At 48.3% G+C, this 24137-nt stretch overlaps 8 protein-coding genes and 1 non-coding gene across 9 annotated transcripts; 5 read left to right on the forward strand and 4 right to left on the reverse strand.

Moving 5' to 3' along the window:
• Window positions 1-131: 131 nt before the first annotated feature.
• On the forward strand, window positions 132-7421 carry pyr2 (non-reducing polyketide synthase pyr2; the record flags this gene model as incomplete). The annotated part of the gene is made up of 1 exon (XM_023236949.1): window positions 132-7421. The coding sequence occupies one exon, from the start codon at window positions 132-134 to the stop codon at window positions 7419-7421; it is 7290 nt and encodes a 2429-aa protein (XP_023091701.1).
• A 452-nt stretch (window positions 7422-7873) lies between these two features.
• AO090102000165 (uncharacterized protein) lies at window positions 7874-9666 on the forward strand (the record flags this gene model as incomplete). Its single annotated transcript, XM_001822345.3, has 2 exons — window positions 7874-9237; window positions 9345-9666. 2 exons carry the CDS (start codon window positions 7874-7876, stop codon window positions 9664-9666), a joined length of 1686 nt encoding a protein of 561 aa, XP_001822397.1.
• A 1139-nt stretch (window positions 9667-10805) lies between these two features.
• Window positions 10806-13826, forward strand: AO090102000164 (phosphatidylinositol-3,5-bisphosphate 5-phosphatase; the record flags this gene model as incomplete). Its single annotated transcript, XM_023236950.1, has 1 exon — window positions 10806-13826. One exon carries the CDS (start codon window positions 10806-10808, stop codon window positions 13824-13826), a length of 3021 nt encoding a protein of 1006 aa, XP_023091700.1.
• A 173-nt stretch (window positions 13827-13999) lies between these two features.
• On the reverse strand, window positions 14000-15972 carry AO090102000163 (Tti2 family protein; the record flags this gene model as incomplete). Its single annotated transcript, XM_023236951.1, has 4 exons — window positions 14000-15013; window positions 15085-15542; window positions 15596-15716; window positions 15814-15972. 4 exons carry the CDS (start codon window positions 15970-15972, stop codon window positions 14000-14002), a joined length of 1752 nt encoding a protein of 583 aa, XP_023091699.1.
• Window positions 15973-16305: 333 nt separating this feature from the next.
• AO090102000162 (uncharacterized protein) lies at window positions 16306-16997 on the reverse strand (the record flags this gene model as incomplete). Its single annotated transcript, XM_023236952.1, has 2 exons — window positions 16306-16332; window positions 16449-16997. The coding sequence occupies 2 exons, from the start codon at window positions 16995-16997 to the stop codon at window positions 16306-16308; spliced, it is 576 nt and encodes a 191-aa protein (XP_023091698.1).
• Window positions 16998-17126: 129 nt separating this feature from the next.
• AO090102000161 (Gfo/Idh/MocA family protein) lies at window positions 17127-17773 on the reverse strand (the record flags this gene model as incomplete). Its single annotated transcript, XM_023236953.1, has 3 exons — window positions 17127-17168; window positions 17274-17587; window positions 17641-17773. 3 exons carry the CDS (start codon window positions 17771-17773, stop codon window positions 17127-17129), a joined length of 489 nt encoding a protein of 162 aa, XP_023091697.1.
• Window positions 17774-18157: 384 nt separating this feature from the next.
• Window positions 18158-19898, forward strand: AO090102000160 (caleosin family protein; the record flags this gene model as incomplete). Its single annotated transcript, XM_023236954.1, has 6 exons — window positions 18158-18394; window positions 18466-18690; window positions 18751-18912; window positions 18977-19069; window positions 19134-19213; window positions 19694-19898. The coding sequence occupies 6 exons, from the start codon at window positions 18158-18160 to the stop codon at window positions 19896-19898; spliced, it is 1002 nt and encodes a 333-aa protein (XP_023091696.1).
• Window positions 19899-21153: 1255 nt separating this feature from the next.
• On the reverse strand, window positions 21154-21290 carry AO090102t00004. The gene has a single exon. It is a non-coding gene; the product is annotated as a tRNA-Ser (tRNA).
• An 825-nt stretch (window positions 21291-22115) lies between these two features.
• Window positions 22116-23700, forward strand: AO090102000159 (trehalose-6-phosphate synthase; the record flags this gene model as incomplete). The annotated part of the gene is made up of 4 exons (XM_001822339.3): window positions 22116-22407; window positions 22460-22829; window positions 22894-23267; window positions 23315-23700. The coding sequence occupies 4 exons, from the start codon at window positions 22116-22118 to the stop codon at window positions 23698-23700; spliced, it is 1422 nt and encodes a 473-aa protein (XP_001822391.3).
• Between the last annotated feature and the right edge of the window lie 437 nt (window positions 23701-24137).

Genomic DNA, 24137 nt, shown 5'->3' on the forward strand with positions numbered 1-24137 from the left:
GTTCGACGGATCTAATATGGGCTACGATAGTCGCCACACGCTAAGCTATAGCGCGGCAATCATGAGGGAAAAACATCCATCATTCATCATTTCATCCATTGATGGGAGTACCGAGACACACACCACCAGCGATGAAAGTCGATGAACGAGTCGCTATTATTGGTACGGGATGTCGATTTCCTGGGGGATCCAATTCGCCTCACGAACTGTGGGAGCTGTTAGTGAACCCAAGGGATGTGGCCAGAAAGGTTCCGCCAGACCGTTTCAATATTGCTGCTTTTCATCACCCCCAGATGGGACATCATGGAACCACCGCGGCATGGGAGTCGTACTTCCTGGATGAGAATATCCAGCGTTTTGACGCATCCTTCTTTAATATTTCCCCCACTGAGGCGGCTGCAATGGACCCTCAGCAACGCCTCCTTCTGGAAACAGTATATGAATCTCTGGATCGGGCAGGCTTGCGACTGGAGGAACTCCAAGGCACTCAAACAGGCGTCTTTTGTGGACTTATGCGACACGACTATCATCGTCTCCTCACGGCTGATATGGAGACAAACCCACCCTATGCGTTGGCTGGCACAGCAGGCTCGGTCCTGGCCAATCGTGTCTCTTATTTCTTTGACTGGCACGGGCCTTCGATCACGATCGATACAGCATGTTCTTCCAGTCTGGTAGCTGTTCATCTAGCGTGTGAATCCCTGCGCAAAGGCGAGTGTTCGTTGGCGATCGTTGGGGGTAGTAATCTGTTATTGAGCCCGGATCCCTATATATGGGAGTCGAAAATGCAGCTTCTGTCCCCGACCAATCGCTGCCATATGTGGGATGCTAGTGCGGATGGGTTTGCCTGTGGAGAAGGAGTGGCATCCGTAGTGCTGAAGAGGTTAACTGACGCCCTCGCCGATGGGGATCACATCGAGTGTGTTATCCGGGCGACAGGAGTGAATTCGGATGGACGCAGTCCAGGCTTAACCATGCCCAACAGCAATGCACAGAGCGCCCTGATCATGGACACGTATGCCCGTGCAGGACTTCACCCCAAGCAGAACCCTCACGATCGCTGTCAGTTCTTCGAAGCCCATGGTACAGGCACTAAGGCTGGTGACCCGCAAGAGGCAGCGGCCATCCAGGATGCGCTTTTCGGGTGCAATATGGAGGAAAACCAACCAAATAATGAAACAGTTTATGTCGGTTCCATTAAAACCATTATTGGCCATACCGCTGGTGCTGCAGGGTTGGCGGGGGTTATTCGTGCCTCGTTAGCTTTGCAGAATGGTGTGGTCCCGCCCAACTTGCACTTTAACAGGGTGAGCGATACTGTGGCACCGCATACCACTCATCTGGAGGTCCCAACTCGGGCGGTTCGATGGCCTGAGCTACCTAGTGGCGTTCCTCGACGTGTATCTGTGAACTCGTTTGGCTTTGGAGGAACCAATGCACATGCCATACTGGAGAGCTTTGACCAAGCGAGTCGACATCCCTCTACACAGGTTGAGCGGGTTCATCAATCCCAACAGGCCTTGCTCCCCATAGTCTTTTCAGCAGCATCTCAATCCTCCCTGGCTGATCTGCTAGAAGGATATGTCCAGTGGCTATTTGATAACCCAAACGTAGACCTACTGGGTTTGGCATCATCACTATTGTTGCGCCGATCAACTTTACGCTACCGGAAGGCTTTTATTGCAGCTTCACCTGACGAACTACGGATAAAGATCCAGCATGAGCTGAAGCGCAATACTACAGACGCCCAATGGGCTATCATGTCCCCGCCTAAGCGTGAAGGCGGAAACTGCATTCTTGGCGTTTTCACCGGCCAAGGAGCACAGTGGCCACAGATGGGCTTGGAGCTCATCCAAAATTGCCCACAAGCCCGTATGCGATTGCGTGAGCTGCAGCAGTCATTAGATGACCTGCCAATAGAATACCGTCCAGGATTTACACTTTTAGATGAATTGTCTGCGCCAGAGAGCCAATCTCGTCTTGGTGAAACCGCTCTATCACTACCGCTACGAACAGCTCTTCAGATCATCCAGATTGACCTGCTTCGTGCTCTTGGGATCACTTTTAATGCAGTAGTTGGGCATTCATCCGGGGAAATTGCTGCAGTATATGCTGCAGGTATCCTGAATGCCACGGATGCAATCCGAGTCGCATACCTTCGCGGTTTCGCTGTTAAGCATGCCGCATCTCGTGGAAAGATGATAGCAGTGAATTTGACCGAGCATCAAGCGAATGCTATCTGTTCACAGCCAATGTGGAAAGGCCAGGTGGCGGTGGCAGCCTATAATTCACCGTCCAATGTCACCCTGTCGGGTGACCCGGAGACGATGGACGAACTTGTATGGCTACTGAGGAGCCTTGAGCGACATACCCACCCTCTGAATACAGATGCAGCATATCACTCACATCATATGCAGCCATGCGCAGGGCCCTATCTGCAGGCCCTCAAATCTTGCAATGTAGGTGTGTCCTCACCATCATCGGTGCAAATGTTCTCTAGCGTGTACAAAGGCTTGGTGGTGAATAGCACAGATTGCGCTTTGGACAGTACATATTGGTGTGATAACATGTTGCGTCCAGTTCTATTCTCTCAGGCCATTTCGACCTGTCTGGACCAGATCCCGGATATTAATTTAATCATCGAGGTCGGCCCCCACACTGCACTTCAAGGGTCGATCAAACACATTCTACATGACACCCTTTCCGAGGGCTCCGTGGTACCCTATATTGGGCTGGCTCATCGAGGGGAGGATTCGATTCAGTCCATGGCTGCAGCGATCGGTAGACTCTGGGCGTACCTTGGTATGCGAGACCTGAAACTCCAGCAATATATCCAACTATTTGGACCATTTCGAGAATCATGCTGCGTCCAGTCACTTCCAACGTACCCCTTCGATCACCGTACATCCTACTGGGCTGAACCGCGTCTCTCCCAGGCACGTCTACATTGCCCTATCCCACCACACCCACTACTCGGCGTGCTTAGTAGTGAATGCGGTAGGGATGAATGGCGGTGGAGAAACTACCTCCACCTGGAGGAGATCCCCTGGCTTACTGGCCACCGCATCTTATCAGATATCTCTTATCCACCGATGGGCTACATTGCCATGGCTGTGGAGGCAGCACAAGCTGCCTCCCGGTCAAAGCCCCTACAACTTGTCGAAATTCATTCGTTGATCATAGAGCGTACAATCTCCATTCCAGTAGAGGGGCCGGGCATTGAAACCCTTTTCAAGATGGATATTGAGTCTGCTGACAACGATACAATGACTGGAACATTTCAGTGTCAGATAAGCTGTGGTAATGAATTTCAGAAATGTGCTTCTGGCAGGGTTATCCTTGCACTGGGTGAAGCTAACCCGACAGTCCTACCGTCGAAGAGCAAAGGAATGTCCATATCATACCCGATGAATGTCGACAAGTTCTACAACCAGTTACAAATTGTGGGCGGAAATGTCTCCGATATATTTCGGGGAATAACTGAACTAACCCGACAAGAAGGTGGTATGCAAGGGGTGGCCAATGTTCCCTCCCATGATCAGCCCACTTTTCATCCGGTCGTTATGACTACAGCGTTGCAGGTACTCTGGGGAGCTATGATGTCAGATGAAGGGCGACTATCAGCATTGCCTCTACCGGTACGGATCGACTCGGTAACGATCAACCCATCCTGCTCCCATTCTGGACATGTCTGTCTGGAAGCCTCTATTACCCGCACGGGTTCTGGGAGGAATGGGTGCGGTGATGTGCTCGTGTTCAACGGGCAAGGCGACGGCATAGCCCAGCTAGAGGGTATCCATCTCACTCTCTCGAAGCCCAAGAATAGTAGTGATGATCAAGCCCTGGCTTTCGGGACTACTGTGTGGGGGCCGCTGAATCCAGACCCCAGCATTGGCTATCCCAAGAACCTGCCATATAATCTCTCAATCCAGAATCTACAGGCTCGTCTAGCTGTGTTATATCTTCGAGATGCTCAAGCTGGTCTCACTGCACAGGATCGCGAGCGGCTTGTCTCGCATCGCAGGCACTATGTCGCATGGATGGATTCCACATTGTCCAAGATTCGTGATGGCGTACATCCCCATTATCCACGAGACTGGCTTCTAGGGACCATAGGTGAACTTGACTCGCAAACAACATCTCACGAGACCCTTATCCATGTCACGCATATAGTAGGGCAAAACCTCCTTCAGTTCCTGTCCGGCGGAGAAGAAACAATACTCCTGAAACTACGCGACAATAACATCGATCTCCTGACCCGATACTACCAGGATGATGAGGCAATGCGTATCATGAGTGACAGTCTGGGCAAGGTGGTCAGTCAAATTGTGTTCCGTAATCCTCAACTACACGTCCTCGAGGTTGGTGCTGGGACAGGATCTGCTACTCGAGCTATATTGTCTTCTATCGGTCGGAACTACCATTCCTATACATATACGGATATCTCACCAGCCTTCTTTGAGGGCGCATCGGCAGCATTCCATACCCATGAAGATCGTTTCATCTACAAGGTGCTCGATGTTGAATGTGACGTGACTGATCAAGGTTTCTCCATGCATAGCTACGATGTCGTTATCGCAAGCAATGTGCTGCATGCTACTCGGTCCCTGCGTCGCACGCTGATGAACATAAGAAAGCTCATCAAACCATCAGGCTATCTTGTGCTCCTGGAAGGTACAGATCCCGATCGAGTTCCGACTCCCTTTATCTTCGGTGCATTTGAAGGCTGGTGGCTGGGTGAGGACGACGGACGATCTGGAGGACCATTGATCCGACGTGAAGAATGGGACGTCTTGTTACAGTGTACTGGATTCGGTAGATGTACTTCATATACACCAACCAATCAAGCCAACTTGTATGGTATGTCTGTGATAGTGTCACAGCCTACTGATATGCCAGCAATCCCCGTGATAGAGATGGATTTGCTGCTGGTAGGTGGTAGTACGGAAACTACAAGGCAGATTATACTGGACTTAAAGACGATCCTCCGCGACTCGTTCGTTCAAATATCCTCCTGCCTGAGTGTGGATGATTTTACACCTGGCCCAGGGATTTCTCAGCTTGCTATACTCTGTCTTGCTGAGCTTGACCACCACTCTGAGGAGACAAGATGGCAATGGCAGGATATGCGCTTGATGATGACGGCAGCAAGCTGTCTACTATGGGTTTCCCCGGCGGACGACCCGCATTCCGGTGTAAGCAAAGGTCTTCTTCGATCACTTGCACTGGACTCCTCGTCCGGCCTATTGCAACACCTTACCGTCATCGATTCGACACCTATTGGAGCTGAAATGCTCGCTACCACATTAATGAATCTTGTCCGGACAAAGCAAGAAGGCATGGGGCGACCTGAGATTGAACTAGGATGGGGCGAGGGAATACTGAACATTCCGCGTATTGTGCGTGATCCAACCATCACTCAACGACTACTCGCTAGCCGTAGTCCTTGCGTGTTTAATTTGGTAGATGTCCGGGAGCAAGCTGTTTGCCGGCTAGTCTCGACGGAGGGTTCACAGAAAGAAAAGGTAGATGTGTATTTGACGGATCCAAAGAATGCCACCACTTCTGCGGCAAAGCTATTCTCAAATGAGTCCATCGTTCAGTATCAAGTACATTATTGTACACAGGCTGCACTAACAATAACGGAGAAATGTTCCCTTTTTCTGATCGTCGGACAGAATGTGTTCAATGGTGCGCGACAGCTCGCCCTCTCAATCTCTCATGGTTCCATAATCTCGACACCGTTGTCTTGGGCCTGGGATGTCCCAGCCTCTGTTTCCACTGATAATGAACCAAAACTACTAGCCGCTGTCGCAGCTACTATTTTAGCTTTCGCGATCGCCGATCTCGCTGGTCCGTCTTCAACACTTTGGGTACATGAAGCACAGGCAATGGGGCCGACATTCATGGATGCGCTGGTGTCTGCTGTGTCTGATAGACAGGACATCAAGAATCTTACCTTGACTACATCACAATGTGGGCTGTCTGATACCCGTGTGCACTTCGTTCATCCGCACAGCTCCACAAAAACCCTGTCCAGCGTGCTACCCCGGAATGTCTCGTCTGCGGTCCTGTTCGATGATGGACGACTTTCTCGGCGATCAAGACTAGTGCTACCTCGCTGTGCTAACTTCCGGAGCTTTTCAGACTTCTTTCGACCCTCCTCCATTATAGAAGAGATAGACATACAGTCCGTTGCTACTATATTGAATAGTGCCTGTGCTTTTGTCACCCGTAAAGGGTACGAGAAAGGAAGCTCGCCCCGCATTATCTCTCCTAGAGAACAATCATCAGTGGACTCTCTGGAGGTGGTTAACTGGCGGCAGCCGACATGGATTGAAGCACAGATCCTCCCTGCTAGCTCACTGGTCAGTCTCTCGCCGACGATGGCGTATGTCGTTGTTAATATGAACCACAAATTGCGTCGACTAGTGCTCGACTTCTTGGTTCGACAAGGTGCCAGACATATTGTTTGGGTTGGCGAATGGTCAGATGAAGATTTCGCATGGATCGCCCAGCTCTCGAGAGATGAAGTGCATGTGGCTGTAGTACAGATGTGGGCTTTCTTGTCTTCAATATCCGATTTATACGATCAACTAACATCTACCAGGAAAGCCGAAATTCCGATCAGTAGTCTTCAAACATATATGCCAATAGGTGGAATCATTTATGACGGGCTGAAGGACAGCCCACAACAGGCGGCTGAGAATACTCTGCTGCTGGATGAGCTCTGCGGTAATGATGCCACATTTTTCATTCTGGTGGGATCCCTGCTGGGACACATTGGTTTTACAGACAGTAACTCCTTCATTGGAAGCACCACTGGGGTCCTATCTGGTGTCATTTCCCGACGACGACAAAGAGGCTACGTGGGGAGTGTACTTTATTTGGGCGAGCAAAATGCAGTGGAAGACATCACGCTCTCAGCCGGTGATATACGTGAGGCCTTCTCAGAAGCAATCCTTCTTGGACCACCAGAGTCCACCAGCAATGGAGAAATCTTGGCAGGTCTTCGCAACAGTGAGAAGTGGGAGTTGGTACCTAAGTTGTCCGCCTGGAATGAGTCCAAAACTCTACTAGAATCCGACGACAAAAGCCAATCTGCAGGGCAGGGCCAGGCCCATGATACGGATGCCGTCACCCAGCTCAAATTAGCAACGAGCGTGGCGGAAGCAAGAGAGATTATCCTCCAGCTTTTCAAGGAGAAGCTGCGCAGGAAGTTGGGACTCTCTTCTGATGTCCCGCTTAGACGTGAAACGCTCTTACATGAACTAGGAATTGACTCACTCGTGGCAGTAGATATTCACATCTGGTTTGCGAGAGAGTTGGGGGCTAAGATTCCAGTGGTGCAGATTATGGGCGCTGGTTCGATCGGTTCTATGGTTGATGAGGTCGTGAAACGCAGGAATGGCTTTACATAACGCATGTTTCGGGAACTAGGGCTTCAACATCTAGGGATTACGACCGTAAACCACGCAAGCGACTAGACCGGCAGCGGTATTATTGTAGAGCCTCAAGTTCTAATACTATTATAGAAGCGTAAGATAGTGTCTGAATACGAAACGGCATAGACGATAGGCTTAGGAATTATAAGACACGGAGTGAACTAGGATCTCTGGAGCATCTAGGCATATATCCCTTTAAGGCGATCGCCATATTATCGTGACCGGTAGGTTATTAGCCTTCAGATTAGTGCTCGATAGGAATAGAATATTTCGAACCCCGCTCGCATGTACTCTTCCGAGCTCGGCCAAGGTGGTAACGTGGGTTGAGTGGCTTTAAATAATTTTGTCGGTCCGGCCCCAGACAAGCAAACCGTCCGCTGTCATTTCTCCTCCGCCGTGCCCCGTAGCCAATCTCGAGTCCATTAAATATGAATTCCAATACACCAACCGACATAGTGAGCTTCTGTTTTGAGACACAGGCTGATCATAATGCAACCGGTCCGATCCTGATAGACGGGCTGACTCCTACGCGGTCACTCACCCTGCACCAATTCCGCCAGCTGGTCTGCCAGCTCATTGCCGGTCTACACGAACAGAAGATACAACAAGGACAATGTATCCTGGTACATCTGGAAAATAGCATTCTGTACCCGGCTCTGTTTCTCGCGATCGTCGGCGTCGGGGCTGTCTACATGGGTGCCCACCCCGCCAGTTCAGCAACCGAACTAGAGCACCTTCTGTCACTGGCCAATCCATCCTTGATCATCACCGGTCGCGACACCCTGTCGACAGTTTTACAATGTACTATGAGCCCAAGTGGAGGGAAGAAGGAAAAAATACCGTCGGACCGAGTATGGGTCCTGAACGACATCGACCAAGTCTTGTGTGAGGCTTTTTCTTCCACGCCGGACGCATCCATGGGAGACGCAGCATACCATCACCGGCGAGACATTACGAAGCTCCTACATAGCGGCCAACGTCCCTGGCGGACATTTGATGATGATGGACAAAAGTCCAAAATTACCCCAGCTGCCATGTTCGCAACCAGCGGCACAAGCGGACTCCCCAAAGCAGCCATCCTATCCCATCACGCGCTCATCCAGCAACATATAAGCATCCACCATCCCGTTCCATACCCCGTCACTCGACTCCTCACATTGCCGCTCTTTCATCGGTATGGGGCCCTGGTCGCACTTTTCTTTCCAACGCGGTACGCCCAGCCATTGATCCTCCTCCCGGGGTTTCAACTGCGGCCGTTCTTATCCGCTATTCACGTCCACGGCGTCACCGAGACTTATCTCTCGCCGGCGATGGTGCACATACTAATTCAGAGCACTCCACAATCATCGTCAATCCGCGAGTCTTTACGTTCATTGCGGTATGTTTGTGTAGGAGGCGCCCCCATCGATTCCCGGCCTCTCCAGTCCCTACAGGATATGTTACACCCAGAGGCATGTGTAGCTCAGGCGTGGGGAATGACGGAGACAGCGACTGTTTTCCAAGATCGATACTGTCTTCCTTCTCGTCAGTTTGATAAAGGGAGTGTCGGTGTTGTTCTGCCAGGGTATCAGGTGCGCTTGGTTGATGTGAGTGGTTCCGGTCGGGTACTCGACAATGCCACGGAAATTCCCGGGGAATTGCAAGTTCGTGGCTCGGGCCTGTTCACCAGCTACAAAGGCCATCCTGATCACACGGATGGTGATGGTTGGTTCTCGACTGGGGACGTTATGTATCAGAAGAATGGCCACTATTTCCTTGTCGGAAGGATGAAGGAAATGATTAAAGTTCGGGGGTACGTTATTTTCCTTCATACAGGTAGCTTATTCATTCCTTGATTGCCTTGGCTTTGAGACAATGAAAGGATGAACTACCGTCTACACATACTAATTGTATTTGAAGATACCAGGTATCTCCCGTTGAACTCGAAGCTGAACTGGCACAACATCCCCTAGTCAAGGATGCTGCTGTGATTGGGGTTTTGGCCACTGACGGAAGTTCTGAGCTGCCTCGTGCATATGTTGTCCCCCTCTCTTGGGCCGAGAGACCATCTCCCGAGGATATTTACGATTTTATGCGGCAGCGGCTGGCTGGGTATAAGTTTTTAGAGGGAGGTGTGGTTTTTGTGGATTCGATTCCGCGCAACTCTGGTGGAAAAATCCGCCGAACTAAACTTTCCGAATTGGATGATCAAAGGGATAAGTTAATAGCTCTTTTGACTTGATTTCTTTCCTCTGATGGTCATTTTTTTATTTGACTTTCTTATATTTCGATCTATCCATACGATCTAGAAATTGCGGCTTAGAAACTGGTTAACACCACAAATTGCTAGGCTCTGTTCCTATAATGACACCCATGGTTTACTTTGACTAGTTTCCCTGGTTGTTCCATCTTCATCTCTCCGCCTGCCAGGCTAAGTCAGCTTGGCTTTTTATTGACGTAGTGGGCCCTGCTGGTGATTATCACCGGATGAACCCGGCGTATCGGAAGCACTGCTACTGGGGAGAGATAGATGCCAAATATGGTGCTGCTTATAGATCGTGGCATAACTAGCTATTGCGTCTGTAAAGTCATTGAAAGACTTGCAGTCTCCCCTCCATTAAGGCATTCCCAGTGAATTGTATGTTCATAGTCAACTGGTCCCATTGTCCTGCCTCCATTGGGCATTGAATGACCAGGGAGATTGTCTTCTAGGCACAGTTCAAGAACTGTGCCAATCGTCATCGGGATAAACTTGAAATAGTCCAAAGTCTCTTCTATGTCTACTCTTGCTAGAGTTGGAATGGGCAAGACATGTTCAGGGCACCGGGAAATAGTATGTAGAGGACACTTCTGAGCCTATCTTGTGCTAAATAGAAACACGAACCAAGTAGATGTGCTCTTGCTCTATACCTTGACAAGGGCACACTATGCCGGGATCCCTAGGTTTTATAGATACGGAAATAGTGTCTAGCTGAACGTTTTCAGTGCATTATGCGCCACATATGTAACCCATTGAATCAAATCAGATCCATCTATACTCCGTATGAACGATGGAAATGGTCTCATCCAATAGTATAGCGCCTGTTAGAGCGGCACTAGTACTATGCTATTACCCAAGTATTACCATTTATCGTTGCTCCTAGGGCTTAGTGGGAGTGTACGGACGGTATTGTACGGTAAAAGACAACACATGACGTCTTTTATCTTATCGCGATCAGCATCAACAAACTTACAGCTTCCTTCAAATCCTCTTTGTGAACCCTCTCCACCATCAAATCATGGTGGTTGTCGACATTCTCGACAATGATTTTATAAATTTTCTCGCCAGACCTTTATTTCCTAGCAGCTGATGCCTAGTTCCATCGTCCTCAATCCACAAACATGGAGAGTCTTGAAGAAATCACCCGTCCCCGCGATCCCGCTGAAGGAACCGTCGATGATGGCTCTTCCCGGACCACATCAGTTGCTGATCAGAGCTTGGCAAACTCCCTAGCGAGCTTGAACATAGGAAGCGCAGATGCATCGTTCAAGTCCATATCCAGCAACAAAGTACCCGACGAGCAGGTAGACCGGAAATTCACAGAGCAAGAAGACTCCTCGATACCCCCAACCAGAGTGCTCTCCCCTTACGCTCCAGTGCCGTACAACCCACCGTCTGCAGCTGCCATAAGTGATGATGGGGCCGATGAGGACGAAGAGCCACGTATAGCAACATCCTTCGAGAGAGACTCTACCCCTACGTCCCTTCAAAAGCACCGGTCGATGTTCTTCGATACCGGTGAAGAAGGCATCAACCGGATGCATAAATTCTCTCTTTACGAAACAGCTACGAGGTTCTATATGGTTGGTATGGACTTGTCGGACACCCGCTTCAGGATTTTGAAAATCGATCGAACTACCGAGACGGGTGATCTGAACGTCGCTGAAGACGATATTGTGTACAGCAAGAGAGAAATGAGTCAATTACTAGATGCTATTGACGATGGCAATAAGATATCGGGTGGCCTGAAGCTGAGGTGCAGTGCATGGGCTATGCTGGGATTTATCAAGTTTACCGATACATACTACATGCTCCTCGTAACTAAGAGGAGTCAAGTTGCTATGCTCGGTGGCCATTATGTCTACCAGATTGATGGGACTGAGTTGATCTCTCTGACAAATTCCAGTTCCTCAAAACTCAGACCAGATAAAAATCCGGAGGAGGCTAGATATATCGCCATTCTGAATAACCTTGACCTAACTCGGTCTTTCTACTTCAGCTATTCTTACGATATCACCCACACATTGCAGCGCAATATCTGTCGAGAACGCAAAGCCCATCGAGATGGCTATCCGAAGCCTTCCCAGCAGGACTACAACACAATGTTCATATGGAATCATCACCTTCTCAGCCCTGCCCTCGAGAACCTGAAGAACCCTTATGAGTGGTGTCTGCCGATCATTCATGGATATGTTGAACAAGCGAAGATGTCTGTGTATGGCCGCTTGGTCTACATTACTATTATCGCTCGCCGATCACGATTTTTTGCAGGAGCACGCTTCCTGAAACGAGGTGCCAATGATCTGGGTTATGTCGCCAACGACGTTGAGACTGAGCAGATCGTGTCTGAAATGACAACCACCTCATTCCACGCCGCCGGCCCCGATCTTTATGCAAACCCTCTCTACACTTCCTATGTTCAGCACCGGGGAAGCATTCCTCTCTACTGGACGCAGGAAAATTCCGGCGTATCTCCGAAGCCTGATATTGAATTAAACCTGGTCGACCCATTCTACTCCGCGGCAGCGTTGCATTTCGATAATCTGTTTGAGAGATATGGGGCCCCGGTCTATATCCTAAACCTGATAAAGTCCAGAGAGCGCACCCCACGAGAGTCAAAGCTTCTTAAGGAATACACCAATGCCATAAACTATCTCAACCAATTCCTGCCAGAAGACAAAAAGCTTATATACAAGCCCTGGGATATGAGTCGAGCTGCAAAAAGCCGTGATCAGGATGTGATAGGAACGCTTGAAGAAATTGCGGGCGAGATTATCCCCAAGACCGGATTTTTCAAGAATGGGCATGATGCGGAGTCTGGCCTAAGGTTACAAAATGGCATTGCAAGGACAAACTGTATTGATTGCCTCGATCGCACCAATGCCGCCCAATTTGTGATTGGAAAACGAGCACTTGGCCACCAGCTTCATGCGCTCGGAATAATTGAAGGCACAACGGTGGAATATGACACCGATGCAGTCAATCTTTTTACTGACATGTGGCACGATCACGGTGATACAATTGCGATCCAATATGGAGGTTCTCATCTAGTCAACACAATGGCCACCTACCGGAAGATCAATCAATGGAGCAGCCATTCACGAGATATGGTGGAGAGTTTCAAAAGGTACTATAATAATTCATTCCTGGATGCACAGCGACAGGAGGCATACAATCTTTTCCTTGGCAATTATATCTTTTCGCAGGGTCAGCCGATGCTTTGGGATCTATCAACCGACTATTACTTGCACCACGCCAATCCAAGGTCCTGGTCAAATAAGCCACGACCCAATTACATACGCTGGTATACACCTGACAATCTCAAGGAAAAAGAGATGCCACCACCACCATCCCCGCCCAAGGAGCCTTTGTCTCGGTATGATGATCACTGGCTCGAATACTACAGGCCATTGGCTATTTCATCATTCTCGAAGATCTTCTCCTACAAGATGAATTCTACTCTTCGTTATCTCCCCTTCCGTCCGTCATCCGGGGCGCTCTATGATCTCAGCCCATTTGTGGCTCGAATCCCAAATGAGCAAGTTAACAGGGAACGTCAACACCAGCAGCGGAGCGTCAGGATTCAGGAGCCAGACTTTGTCCGAGATCGTCCGGAAAGGACACAATTTGGAGCTGTTACTCCTGCACCAAATTGGCATCTCTCTACCAATCAAGGATCCGGGCTCATGAGAGACTCATCATTTGGAGCTTCCGAGACCAGCAATTCCACTCAGCGCTCTACGCCCAGCAAAGCGCAAATCGCACAGTGGACTTTGGGTCAACTGGTGAGTGACTCGTTGAATCCATCTGTCACGTCCGCGGAGGCCGAGGAGTATGAACGCTATATCAACCACCCCCTGAAAGTACCTCTTGTTGTGACATCCAGGGACGACCTTACGGCCACTTCTGCTCGCGAACGAGAATCAAACTTGGATTTGATTGAGTATGTCAACAAATGCAATGTCGAAGACTCCGCTCTCAAGGCCAACGCGGATCAAAATATGGCAGACTACGCCGAGTTCCTCAATATATCGGACGAAGGACTCACAGTTACTGCGGAGGACCATGAAATGAAGCGCTACAAGCGCTACCGACAATGGTTGAGGGGCAAGAGTCTTTTCAAACAGCGAGTTGATATTTGAACAGCATATCTGTGTGCCACGATTCATGAATTATAACTTAATGACGCGATACCCATACGCATCACGTTAGCATTAGCGTTTGCAAGTCTTGGCTTAGCATGTTAGATGTACTAATGCATGGTTTTAGCTGCATGATCATACATAAGTAATTCTATAAACAAAAAGACCACCACCTAGGCTTCCCCAAAAAAGCCCCCATCATTAGCATCAATATCTTCCAACAAAAGACCTTTCAAACTCTCATCCGCATCAACCAACTCTCGCAATTCCTTGTCCAGATTCTCCTTCGCCTCCAATTGACCCTCACCACCATCCACTTGAATTGAATTCTGCAAAGCGAACTTTAACAAATAAACCACACCTCTCAACTCCTTCTTGAGCCTCTCCATAACCGCACCCTCACTCTCACTCTCACCACCCCTCTTACCTCGTTCTACAATCTCCCCCTCCTCCTCCACAACATGAATCCAGCACGAGCACAGCGCATCCAAAAGCTCCCCCCTCCACCTCCACACCCGCGGATGCGCATTCAAAACCACCCCCCTAGCAACCTCCACCGCACGCAAAAGCATCGGCGGATAAGCCGGTCCAAACGGATTCGCCAGCGTATTATGCAAAATCGGAACAATATCCTGGAGGAACTTCGTCGTATGGATACCCAACTCACCCAGAACAGGCACCATCTGCTCCAGTAGCAGCGTCGAGAGACGCGGATACGGGAATGATGCGAAGTCAGAGGATAGCGAGGTCGTGTTCGATGAGCTGATGTGGTGGAATGAGGGGATGAGGTTTTCCCGGAGGGTGGTTGTTAGACGGGAAATGTAGGTTTCGAGCTTGTTGGGTTGGGTTTTGGATTGAGATTGAGGAGACGGGGAGGGGGTGTTTGTGTAGGTTGTTTTTTGGAGGGTGAGGAGGGCTGGGTAGGCCTCTTTTAGGAGGTCTATGGAGTCGGGCTCTGGGGTTATGGTGGGGAGGGAGAGGAGGCAGGGTTTTAGGGCGTCTTCGAAGACGGAGGTTAGGTTTGTGCGGTGGAGGATTGGGGATTTGGTTTGTTGGATTGGGGTTAGGAGGTTTCTGAGGAGGGTGCAGCCTTTTGTTTTGATGGCGCTTGTGTCGTCGTCTATTAGTGCTAGGATAGGGGGGACTAGTAAGGGAAAATGGGTTTCAAGGTTGGTTTGGTTGGTGGGCTGGGGTTGTTGTTAGTGGTGTTGAGTATCATTTGGGGGGGGTGAGGGGAGAGGAGGAGAGGAGGGCGTACTTTATATTGCTGGATTATCCAGGAGAGGACGGCTGTGGCGTAAATATCTTGGATCTTCCATGGCTTGGTTTCTGGGTCTAGGATGCCAGCGTCGAATCGGGGTAATGGGACTGGATGGAAGTTCTTGCGCCCAGCGGAGGTGATGGCTGGGTTTCTGGTTTTTGCGAAGAGGGGTCTGATTCTGTCTTTGAGGATCTTTTCGATTACGGACCAGAATGTAGTATTCGATTCTTTGTTGGTAGCAGTTGTTGAAGCGAACGCGTTCAGTAATGTAGTCGCATATGTGAATGCTTCTTGAGTTGTCCACGGATCTTCCGTAGATGAGAAGCTGGCTAATGCAATGACAATGTCTGCTACATTCTCCGCTTTGGATACTGGCAGTGATTCAGACAACGTGGCAAGCACTGACAAGGCGATCCTCGACCTTAGTTGGTCTTCCAGGATAACATCATTCTTCTCTATATGACAGTTAGAACAGCAATCGGTTAAATCAAACTGAATCTTAGCTCACCATCCGATGTTTCTTCTATCTGAGCATAGACTGGAGACGGAAGTGCAGCATCACTTGCCCAGGAATAGATACTGTTTGCAGCATGCTCATCAGCACGGCACAGATCCTTCGGACCCCGGGCCTTGAAAAAGTTATAGGCGACGAGGAGGCTTTCGCATATCTAAGGCATCATTAGTATATTCTTATACTTAGCATGATCCATGTTGGTATTTACTTACTTCTAGATTGCTTGAATTCCCTTGCGATGACACATCCTGCCATAACAGATCTAATTCTTCAGGAAGCGCAATATTTACTACCTGCGCTTCTGGGAAAGTGGACGAAGTCGAATCCCGCTGTGATAGCGCCTCACGGCACGCCCGCCGAAGTTCTTCCATTAAGGTTGATTACTAGCAGTTTACTCGTACACATTCAATCCTTCTGGTAAGAAGAAAGGGTGGGAAAGATTAAACCGAGGAAATGCGAGGGATACTATATGTAAATGAGCATTTGATATTGGTTTACATAATAAGTGTGATTGCGAGACCCAAGGCAGGCGGTGTAAACTAGCAGTAATTATTGTTTCACGTGATCTGGCAAAAGGTATGTCGTCATTGCTGACTGGCTTGGCCAAGACAATCACTGCATCCTTTGTATTGCCGACGAACACTCGATGAACAAGGGAATTAGCGGGGGGAAAAATCAGGTTTCATAGATTAAGCATATATTAACTATGCGGATTCAACACACCCAAGGTGCTAAACCCAGTTAACAGTCATAAACATCATTACATCTTGTTTACCAGGTATCTCCAATGCTCAGATCTCTCCTTCTGGGTCGTGCTTCATCCTTTCTTAGCTGGGGCTCCGCGCACCGGTAGACCAGCAGCTTGATACAAAGCATCAATGCACTCCATCTGGCAAATGCTATCCTCGCCGGGGATCCAGTATGTGGGTGTCTTGCCTCTGACGGCATCGACGAACGCCTCCAACTGCCATCGGTAGGTACTCCAGTGCGAGCTGCCCCCTTTGCCGCCGGTAGTCGTAACATTGCCCCACAAAGGACCTCCTTTGTACTGTTTGTGGTAACGCGTCTGGCCTGTTGTCTTGTCAGTGACAGAGATATAATGATACAGATGTGGCATCATCGCATTGTAGAAGAAGATGATAGCCCTCTCAGTCTCCACTTCAATTGAAGGCAACTCCCAGAAACGCGGAACAACGCCAACAACCCATTGCCGCTCCATGTCAGTGTAGATCTGGCTATGGACCTCAGTATCCTGGGGTCCGACAAAAGTCAAATAGGCGTACATGGCCGCGTCGACGCGCGGATCGTCGCTGGAGACGCGGGCAGTGACCGAGTTGATGGCTTTAGGGTGCCGCGCGCGAAGAGCGTAGCGAGTGAATGATAGGGCATATGTCATGTCCATCGCGGAACCACCTGAACGATATCAGAGCAAGCGATGATAGAAGCATTCAAGGGCTGAAGCTCGTACCACCAAGGTCATATTGCCATCGAATATCTTCCTTTGGCACACCGGGACTAGCAGTCATCACGGCCTTTGTCCGCAAGATCCTGCCGTGCTGGCCGGACTCTAAAATATGTCGCCATGCATGTGCTGCTGGGTGGAATTGCCAGTGGAACTTTGGTGCATTAGGTTACCCATTAGTTTCTAATTGAGGTGTCGACATAGACCTACAGCTTCTTCGAGAGTCAATCCTTTCTCTTTGGCTAGGCTCACTAAACCCTTTGCTTCATCTGCATTCGATGTGAACGGCTTCTCACAAAGCACGTGTTTGCCAGCCTGGAGGGCCTTTGAAGTCCATTCATAATGCTGCCCATTAGGGGTGGACACATATACAATATCCACAGCAGGGTCATCCAAGAGTTCCTGGTACGACCCATAAGATTTGGTGATGTTGTACTGTTTAGCAGCCTGAGCGGCGGTCGAAGCGTCGCGAGAGGCAATAGCGTATAAGATTACATCCGGATGTGTTTCCGCGGGATGGATAACTGATCAATCGTCGTGAGCCATAATGATCTGCAGACAAGTAGGGGTCATATACCTGCAGCCGCATTGATCTGCGCTGAAGATAGAATCCCTAGCTTCAGCGCTTCGGGGGATTTACGGGGCTTGGAGTGGAGAAATGAAGAGATATACTGGTGGATGAAAGTTGCGCTTTGGGCGACAAGAGCCATTTTTTGAAATCAATATTATGACAAGACACTGCTAAGTACTTCAGGTAGATAGATAGAGGGTGTTTGCCAAACTATTATAGAGCTTATTAGTTCGCATTCGTTAGTGATCGATGGACAGGACATGACAGCAAGGCAGAGGTCGACAGAAGACATTAGCTCTTGATTGCATATTCGCAGCCTTATCAGCGATCATCCTGTACGCATGTTACTATCGTATGATGTGGAGAAGTACCTCAAAATGACGTTTTTGGGGAGGAATGAATTCCATTGTGACGTCGAAGTTCGGTTAAGTATGATATCAAGTATGATGTCACCGCGATTGTCTATTAAAAGTCACGCATTTCCCGGAATCAGCAAATCATCAACACTCAATAATTAATCAAAATGCCTTCCAAAGTAAACATCGACACGTCCCTTAAAGACGAAAAAAATGACATGCTCAACGGCGACGGTCCTAACATCACCGTTGTCGCTAAAGAAGCCCCAATTACCGTGAAACGGATTCCCGCGACTCACATCAACGAAGCCATAGACAACCCCGGCGTCGCGCGCGCAGATGTCGCAGTATCCATTGAGAAGCCCTCCGGAGACCAAGAATGGGCCAATAAGGTCCGGGGATACGTATGTTCCAACAATGGCAATCATAACATCCAGCGACTTATATATAACGAACTGACATCTCTCATGGATAGACCCCTCTCCAGCAGCACGTCCTATTCTGGGACCGTGACGGTGATGGGATGATTTTCCCATGGGACACCTATATTGGATTTCGTGAACTGGGCTTCAATATCCTCTTTTCATTCCTGGCCGTGTTGATCATCAATATTAACTTTTCGTACCCGACTCGACTGGCATATAGCTGGCTCCCAGATCCGTGGTTTCGAGTTTATGTACGGAGCGTACACAAGGCTAAGGTAGGTCTTTCTCAGCTGGATAAAAGCAATCGGCATCGCAGACTAACTGGTCGATTCCAGCACGGCTCGGACAGTGGTACTTATGACCCTGAAGGCCGATTCATCCCGCAGCTTTTCGAGAATCTGTTTGCGAAATGGGACTCGGATAATGATGGAGCGCTGACGCTACGTGAGCTGTTTCAACTGATGCACGGCCATCGCTGCGCTGCTGATCCGTTTGGTGTAAGTAGCCGTCACTCTGTCAGTGGCATGCACACTAGGTATGCTAATCGCGAATGTTGTACAGTGGGGTGCGGCCCTCTTCGAATGGGGAACTACGTGGCTTTTAATACAGAAGGATGGTAAAGTTTATAAGGAGGATTTGCGTGCTGTGTATGATGTAGGTGACCATTCTTCACGGCTATCATGGGTTTTTTTGGATGAAGTGAACTAACCTGGGATAGGGTTCCATATTCTGGAAAATTCGCGAGGCACGGAAATCTAGCCCAGGATGGACGCAAGGATTTGGACTTGGTGGAGATGGGTTTGTTGGAGGAGAAAAGATATATTCGTAAAGAGGCGGTTGATACATAGTTGGTTGCGAGGTCCTAGAATCGAGAAACGAGTGGATAGAATACGTCCATAAACATGTACTATATATGTGTCTAAACATAAGAATTTTGAGCATCATGTCACTATTTTTCTAATTTACATATAATCCACACTTCCTTATTCTTGATCATTAGCTGTTTCCAGTAGTGCTACTTAATAATGGTACCATATACTATTTTATTCATTTTAAGGACGAAATTCATAGTGCTGTCAAACGGAAAAGAAAGGATCCTCCATTTCTCATGATTTGCAACACATATCCATAGACAACCAAACTCAACCAAACATTAAATGATAACTATACATTAAAATCCCAGAATACATGTACCGCTCCCCAGAATTGTATATCACTCCCGCCCGTGACGTTGCTTCCATTACAATTTCACTGATAGACAATACATTCACTCGGTAGATGGGTTAGGCATGGTAGAAGTATCAGGCCATTTGCGGAAAAGATCCGCCAGGTGGTCAATGGGAGCTGCAAGAAGGCCCACAGCAGTCTCATATGGTGGCTTACTCGGAGCACTCGGGTGAGAACGAGAAGGCACAAACATCTTGGTTCGACCAAAGGACTTGGAAAGCTTTTCACTTTCTTCCGGAGACAGTGCCTCCTCTAAGGCTGGCAAATCCGTTGATTCCTCCTCCTTGATATGCGGCGCGAGATCCTTCATCAGAGCCTCGAGCGTAGGGATGAAGTCTGCGTCTGAAGCCTTGAGATTCTGGAACTTCTTCAATTGCTCCTTGACCTATCCTGTTGTGAGCTTTGTTCGTCTTGGTGGGATTTATGCGGTATAAACTCACACTCTGGTGCTCCTTACGATCCTTTTCTGCCAGAGCTTTACCATTGGCGACATGTTTCTCCAATGCTGGATAGATTACGAGCTCTTCTCCGATGGAATGACGAGCTAGTTCCCAGGTGAACAGGTTCTGGTACCTCGTCTGCTCATCCTGGTCACTCGATTGGGTGATACGTTCATAGTATTGTTCAAGTTCACGGTGATCCTCCTTGATCGCATCGCTAACACGTGGCGCCATGTTGGTTACTGGTCGAGAAATTGTGTAACTAGATATAGAGTACGGCGGAAATGGTTTGATTGCCAGTAGCTGTAGGAAAACTATATCCAAAGCAGGTTTCCAGACCCTTATATCTTGCCCTTCTGTTAGCAATCCAACGGTCAGACGCCCGCCTCATAATGAGATGTCATAGCGACGTTACAAATGCAATACAGCTAATTGGGTCATTCAATGTTTACCCCAGAAGCCACCATTACAGCAGTATGAGCCGTCTCTTCGTCATTCTCTGCTTAGGTCACACAGCTTGCTCAAGGTCCCAATAGCCGGCACTTCTGCTTCCAAAGCTGCAGAGTCCTAGAACAGTCACGTCCAATAACAAGCGGGTGTTTTGTCATACAACCTTTTTTGTTCCAGTGACCAGTCGTTTTGCCTGGATTTCCAAGCACCAGGTCCTACGTTATGATGGATCTCCAAGTCTGCAGGCTGTTTGGGCTCAATTTAGGGTTCGATACTAATGCCGAGGGCCCCGTAAAGATCCATGGAACTTGCCGGAACAATGACCGACAAGTGATGTAGGAGGAAGATATACCAGCGGATAGAGGTAAATAATGATAAAACAAGATGTGACGTAGAGTGCCGCTTTACAAGTAAATTTATACCAGTGGAATCGACGCCGAAAATGATAGCCTTTGGCGCCAGAAGCGGCCACCTTTCCACCTATAACATGCCTAGGTTGTTAGTTATTTTTCTACTTTAATGTTTTTAAATTCCTTCCACTTCTTCCCGCGTTCCCACCCGTAAGCTACCTTAGAATGGACAGGGGAGGAGTTATTGTCTTCTGAAGACGCAAAAAAACAATGCCTCCACGCGGGATTGAACCACGGACCTCTTGATATCTATCGTATACAACTTTTTTACTTGTTAGTTAATGATTTACTAGGAATAATGTGCGGTTTCAACTCACGTCAAGCGCTCTACCACTGAGCTATAGAGGCGTGCCCATAGGTAAGCGGCGAATATCTATATTCTGATTGATTATATACAATAGCTTGCAATTCTACCACCTCCCTCTCCTCCCCTGACAGTATTGGTGTTGTAGATTGGGCTAGTCGTCACTCGAAAGGTGTTTGCCTCTAAGGAGACTTTCTATCACGGCACTCTCAGTGCTCATATGATCTGGGAAATTCTCACTCAACAAAATTTAGAAATATTCCCTCTTATACAGCCGTAGTATCATACTACTTTTGAACTTAAAATAGGAAATCAGGGTTTAATATAAAGTTGAACATCGACTTAGTCTGCTATAGATTGGGCACTCACGACTATCTCCAGTGGAGTATCATTGCTACAGCATGAGCACAAGATAGCTTCCGCCATTGGCTTCTTGCGCCTGTACTAGTAGGGCAGTCGGGTATCTTCCGTTTTATAACGTTCTGACGGCATATACTTCCGCCATTAGGATCTCCATGACCTGCTGGCCAAGTCTTACCACTGCCGAGTCCCATATATGGCCACCATTATATAGCACAGTACCAGCGCCACGTTTCAACTATTGGCACAATGAAGCCTGTTCCTACCAGTAGCCAAGTATTACCTTATCTTGGCTCTCAAGTGTTACCAGTATCATCATGACGTCATCTGTATACGTACATTCACCACCAAAAGACTCAAGGATATCATGATGATCCTCTTATAGTAGTGCTACTTCAGACATAACACTCTTGCCTAGAAAATACCAATAACTTTGAACTGATCTTTAGCCACTAGACACTTCAGACGAAAACGAACAATCAGAACTAACTTACTCTTCAAGACTCAACATGGTGACGGAGAATAAGAAGAAGCGCGGCTTGATTATCGTCTCAAACCGTCTTCCACTATCTGTCAAGGAAGAAAATGGTACATACAAGTCCAGCTTATCCAGCGGTGGACTTGTAACAGCCCTGTCGGGTCTGACAAAGTCAACGAACTTCCGCTGGTTCGGCTGGCCTGGCAAGGCTATCGAGGACCCAGAGGAGCAGAAAAAGGTCTCAGACGCTCTAGCAGAGAATAGCGCGGTGGGAATCTTCCTGAGCGAGCAGTTGGCGCAAGACCATTACAACAAATTCTCGAGTATGCACCTCTCCTCCGTTCTATCATCCCCCGACATACTAACCAACACTAGACTCCGTCCTTTGGCCCATTCTCCATTACCAGTCTGGAGTTGCCTTCAATGAAGATGCATGGGAAGCGTATCAGCGTGTGAACGAGATCTTCGCCGATACGGTCGCCAAAGAAGCGGCTAATGGGGATCTTATCTGGGTTCATGATTACCATCTATTGCTCCTGCCTTCTCTCTTGCGTGAGCGACTGAAGAAGCAAGGGAAGAATTGCCCGATTGGATTTACTTTGCACACCCCATTTCCTGCGGAGGACTTTTGGAGGGCGATTCCTGTGCAGAAGGATTTACTTAAGGGGTTGCTTGCTTGCGATGTGATTGGGTTCCACACGGATGAGTATCGGCGGAACTTTACTGAGAGCTGTGAACGTAGTTTGTGAGTGTAGATTTTCTTTCTTCATTCATGATTTCTGATGGTGCGTGGGCTAATAATATTACAGGGGCGCCAATGCTGAGAAAGAAGGCCAGCTTGAATACGAAGGACACACAGCCTGTGTTGGTACGTTTGTGGTCGGGATCGACCCGCAGAAATTCAACGACTCTATGCAAGATCCGGACGTTCAGAAACGTATCAAAGAGTTAGAAAGGCGTTATGAGGGCAAAACTGTCATTATCGGTGTGGATCGGTTGGATTATACTAAGGGTCTAGTCCAGAAGCTCGAGGGGTGGGATCATTTCCTTAAGACCTATCCCGAATTGGAGGGCAAGGTCACCCTGATTCAAGTGGCTATACCCAGTCGTGAGGATGTGAAAGAGTATCAGGAGCTTGAGGAGGAAATTTCTACACTTGTCGGCAAGATCAATGGAGAGCATGGTATGTAGCCCTCTATACGTTTTCAATGTTTTTGCTAACAGCGTTAGCTACACCCGATGGAACACCACTCATTTACATGCACCGGTCTGTCTCTTTCACTGAACTAACGGCCTTGTACTGCATTTCCGATATCTGCCTCCTCACCTCCCGAAGAGACGGCATGAACCTCGTGGCGTCTGAATACGTGGCTTGTCAGGAGAATAAGCATGGAGTCCTTGTGCTCTCCGAACTTGCAGGGGCTGCCTCTTTCATGTCTGGTGGCAGCGTAACCTTCCACCCATCTAGTGTACAGGAACTGTCAGATGCAGTCCACCAAGCAATCAGTATGGACGACAAGGAGAGGAAGGAACGATATGAGAATCTACGAGAATTTATCACCACCCACACAAGGCAAGTTCCGGATCTCATTCTTTTTATACTTATACTAAGCTAACTAATGCTTCTGTGAATAGTGCTAAGTGGGGAGAAGCATTCATTGAAGCTCTATCTCGTCATATTCAGGAGTGATAGCTCTCGCTTTCCGTTGTTCTTTTTCTTTATTTCATAACTTATCACGTTCATAGGTCTTTTCGCAAAGCGTTTCTTGATATTGAGGTTTCATTGAAGCATTTTGTTTATCTGAGCTTGGCGAGACTGGCAAAGTATCATGATATGATCAAGATTAGACTAGTTTACTTCTATCGTAAAACTTCCTTTGATTCTTTTGTCGATTTTAGTTGCCACGCAGTTAGATGGATGATCGCAGTTCAGGGCATAACAATATATCCATTTATTTTACAAAGCAGAATTTATAGTTGAGGTGTTCTATTGATATTTTTCGTCTACGCTGTTCTGTCTCACAAGTATAAAATCTATTCTATTCCCCTGTCT

Source organism: Aspergillus oryzae, chromosome 4, assembly GCF_000184455.2.
Source record: "Aspergillus oryzae RIB40 DNA, chromosome 4".
Taxonomy (NCBI): Eukaryota; Fungi; Ascomycota; class Eurotiomycetes; order Eurotiales; family Aspergillaceae; genus Aspergillus; species Aspergillus oryzae.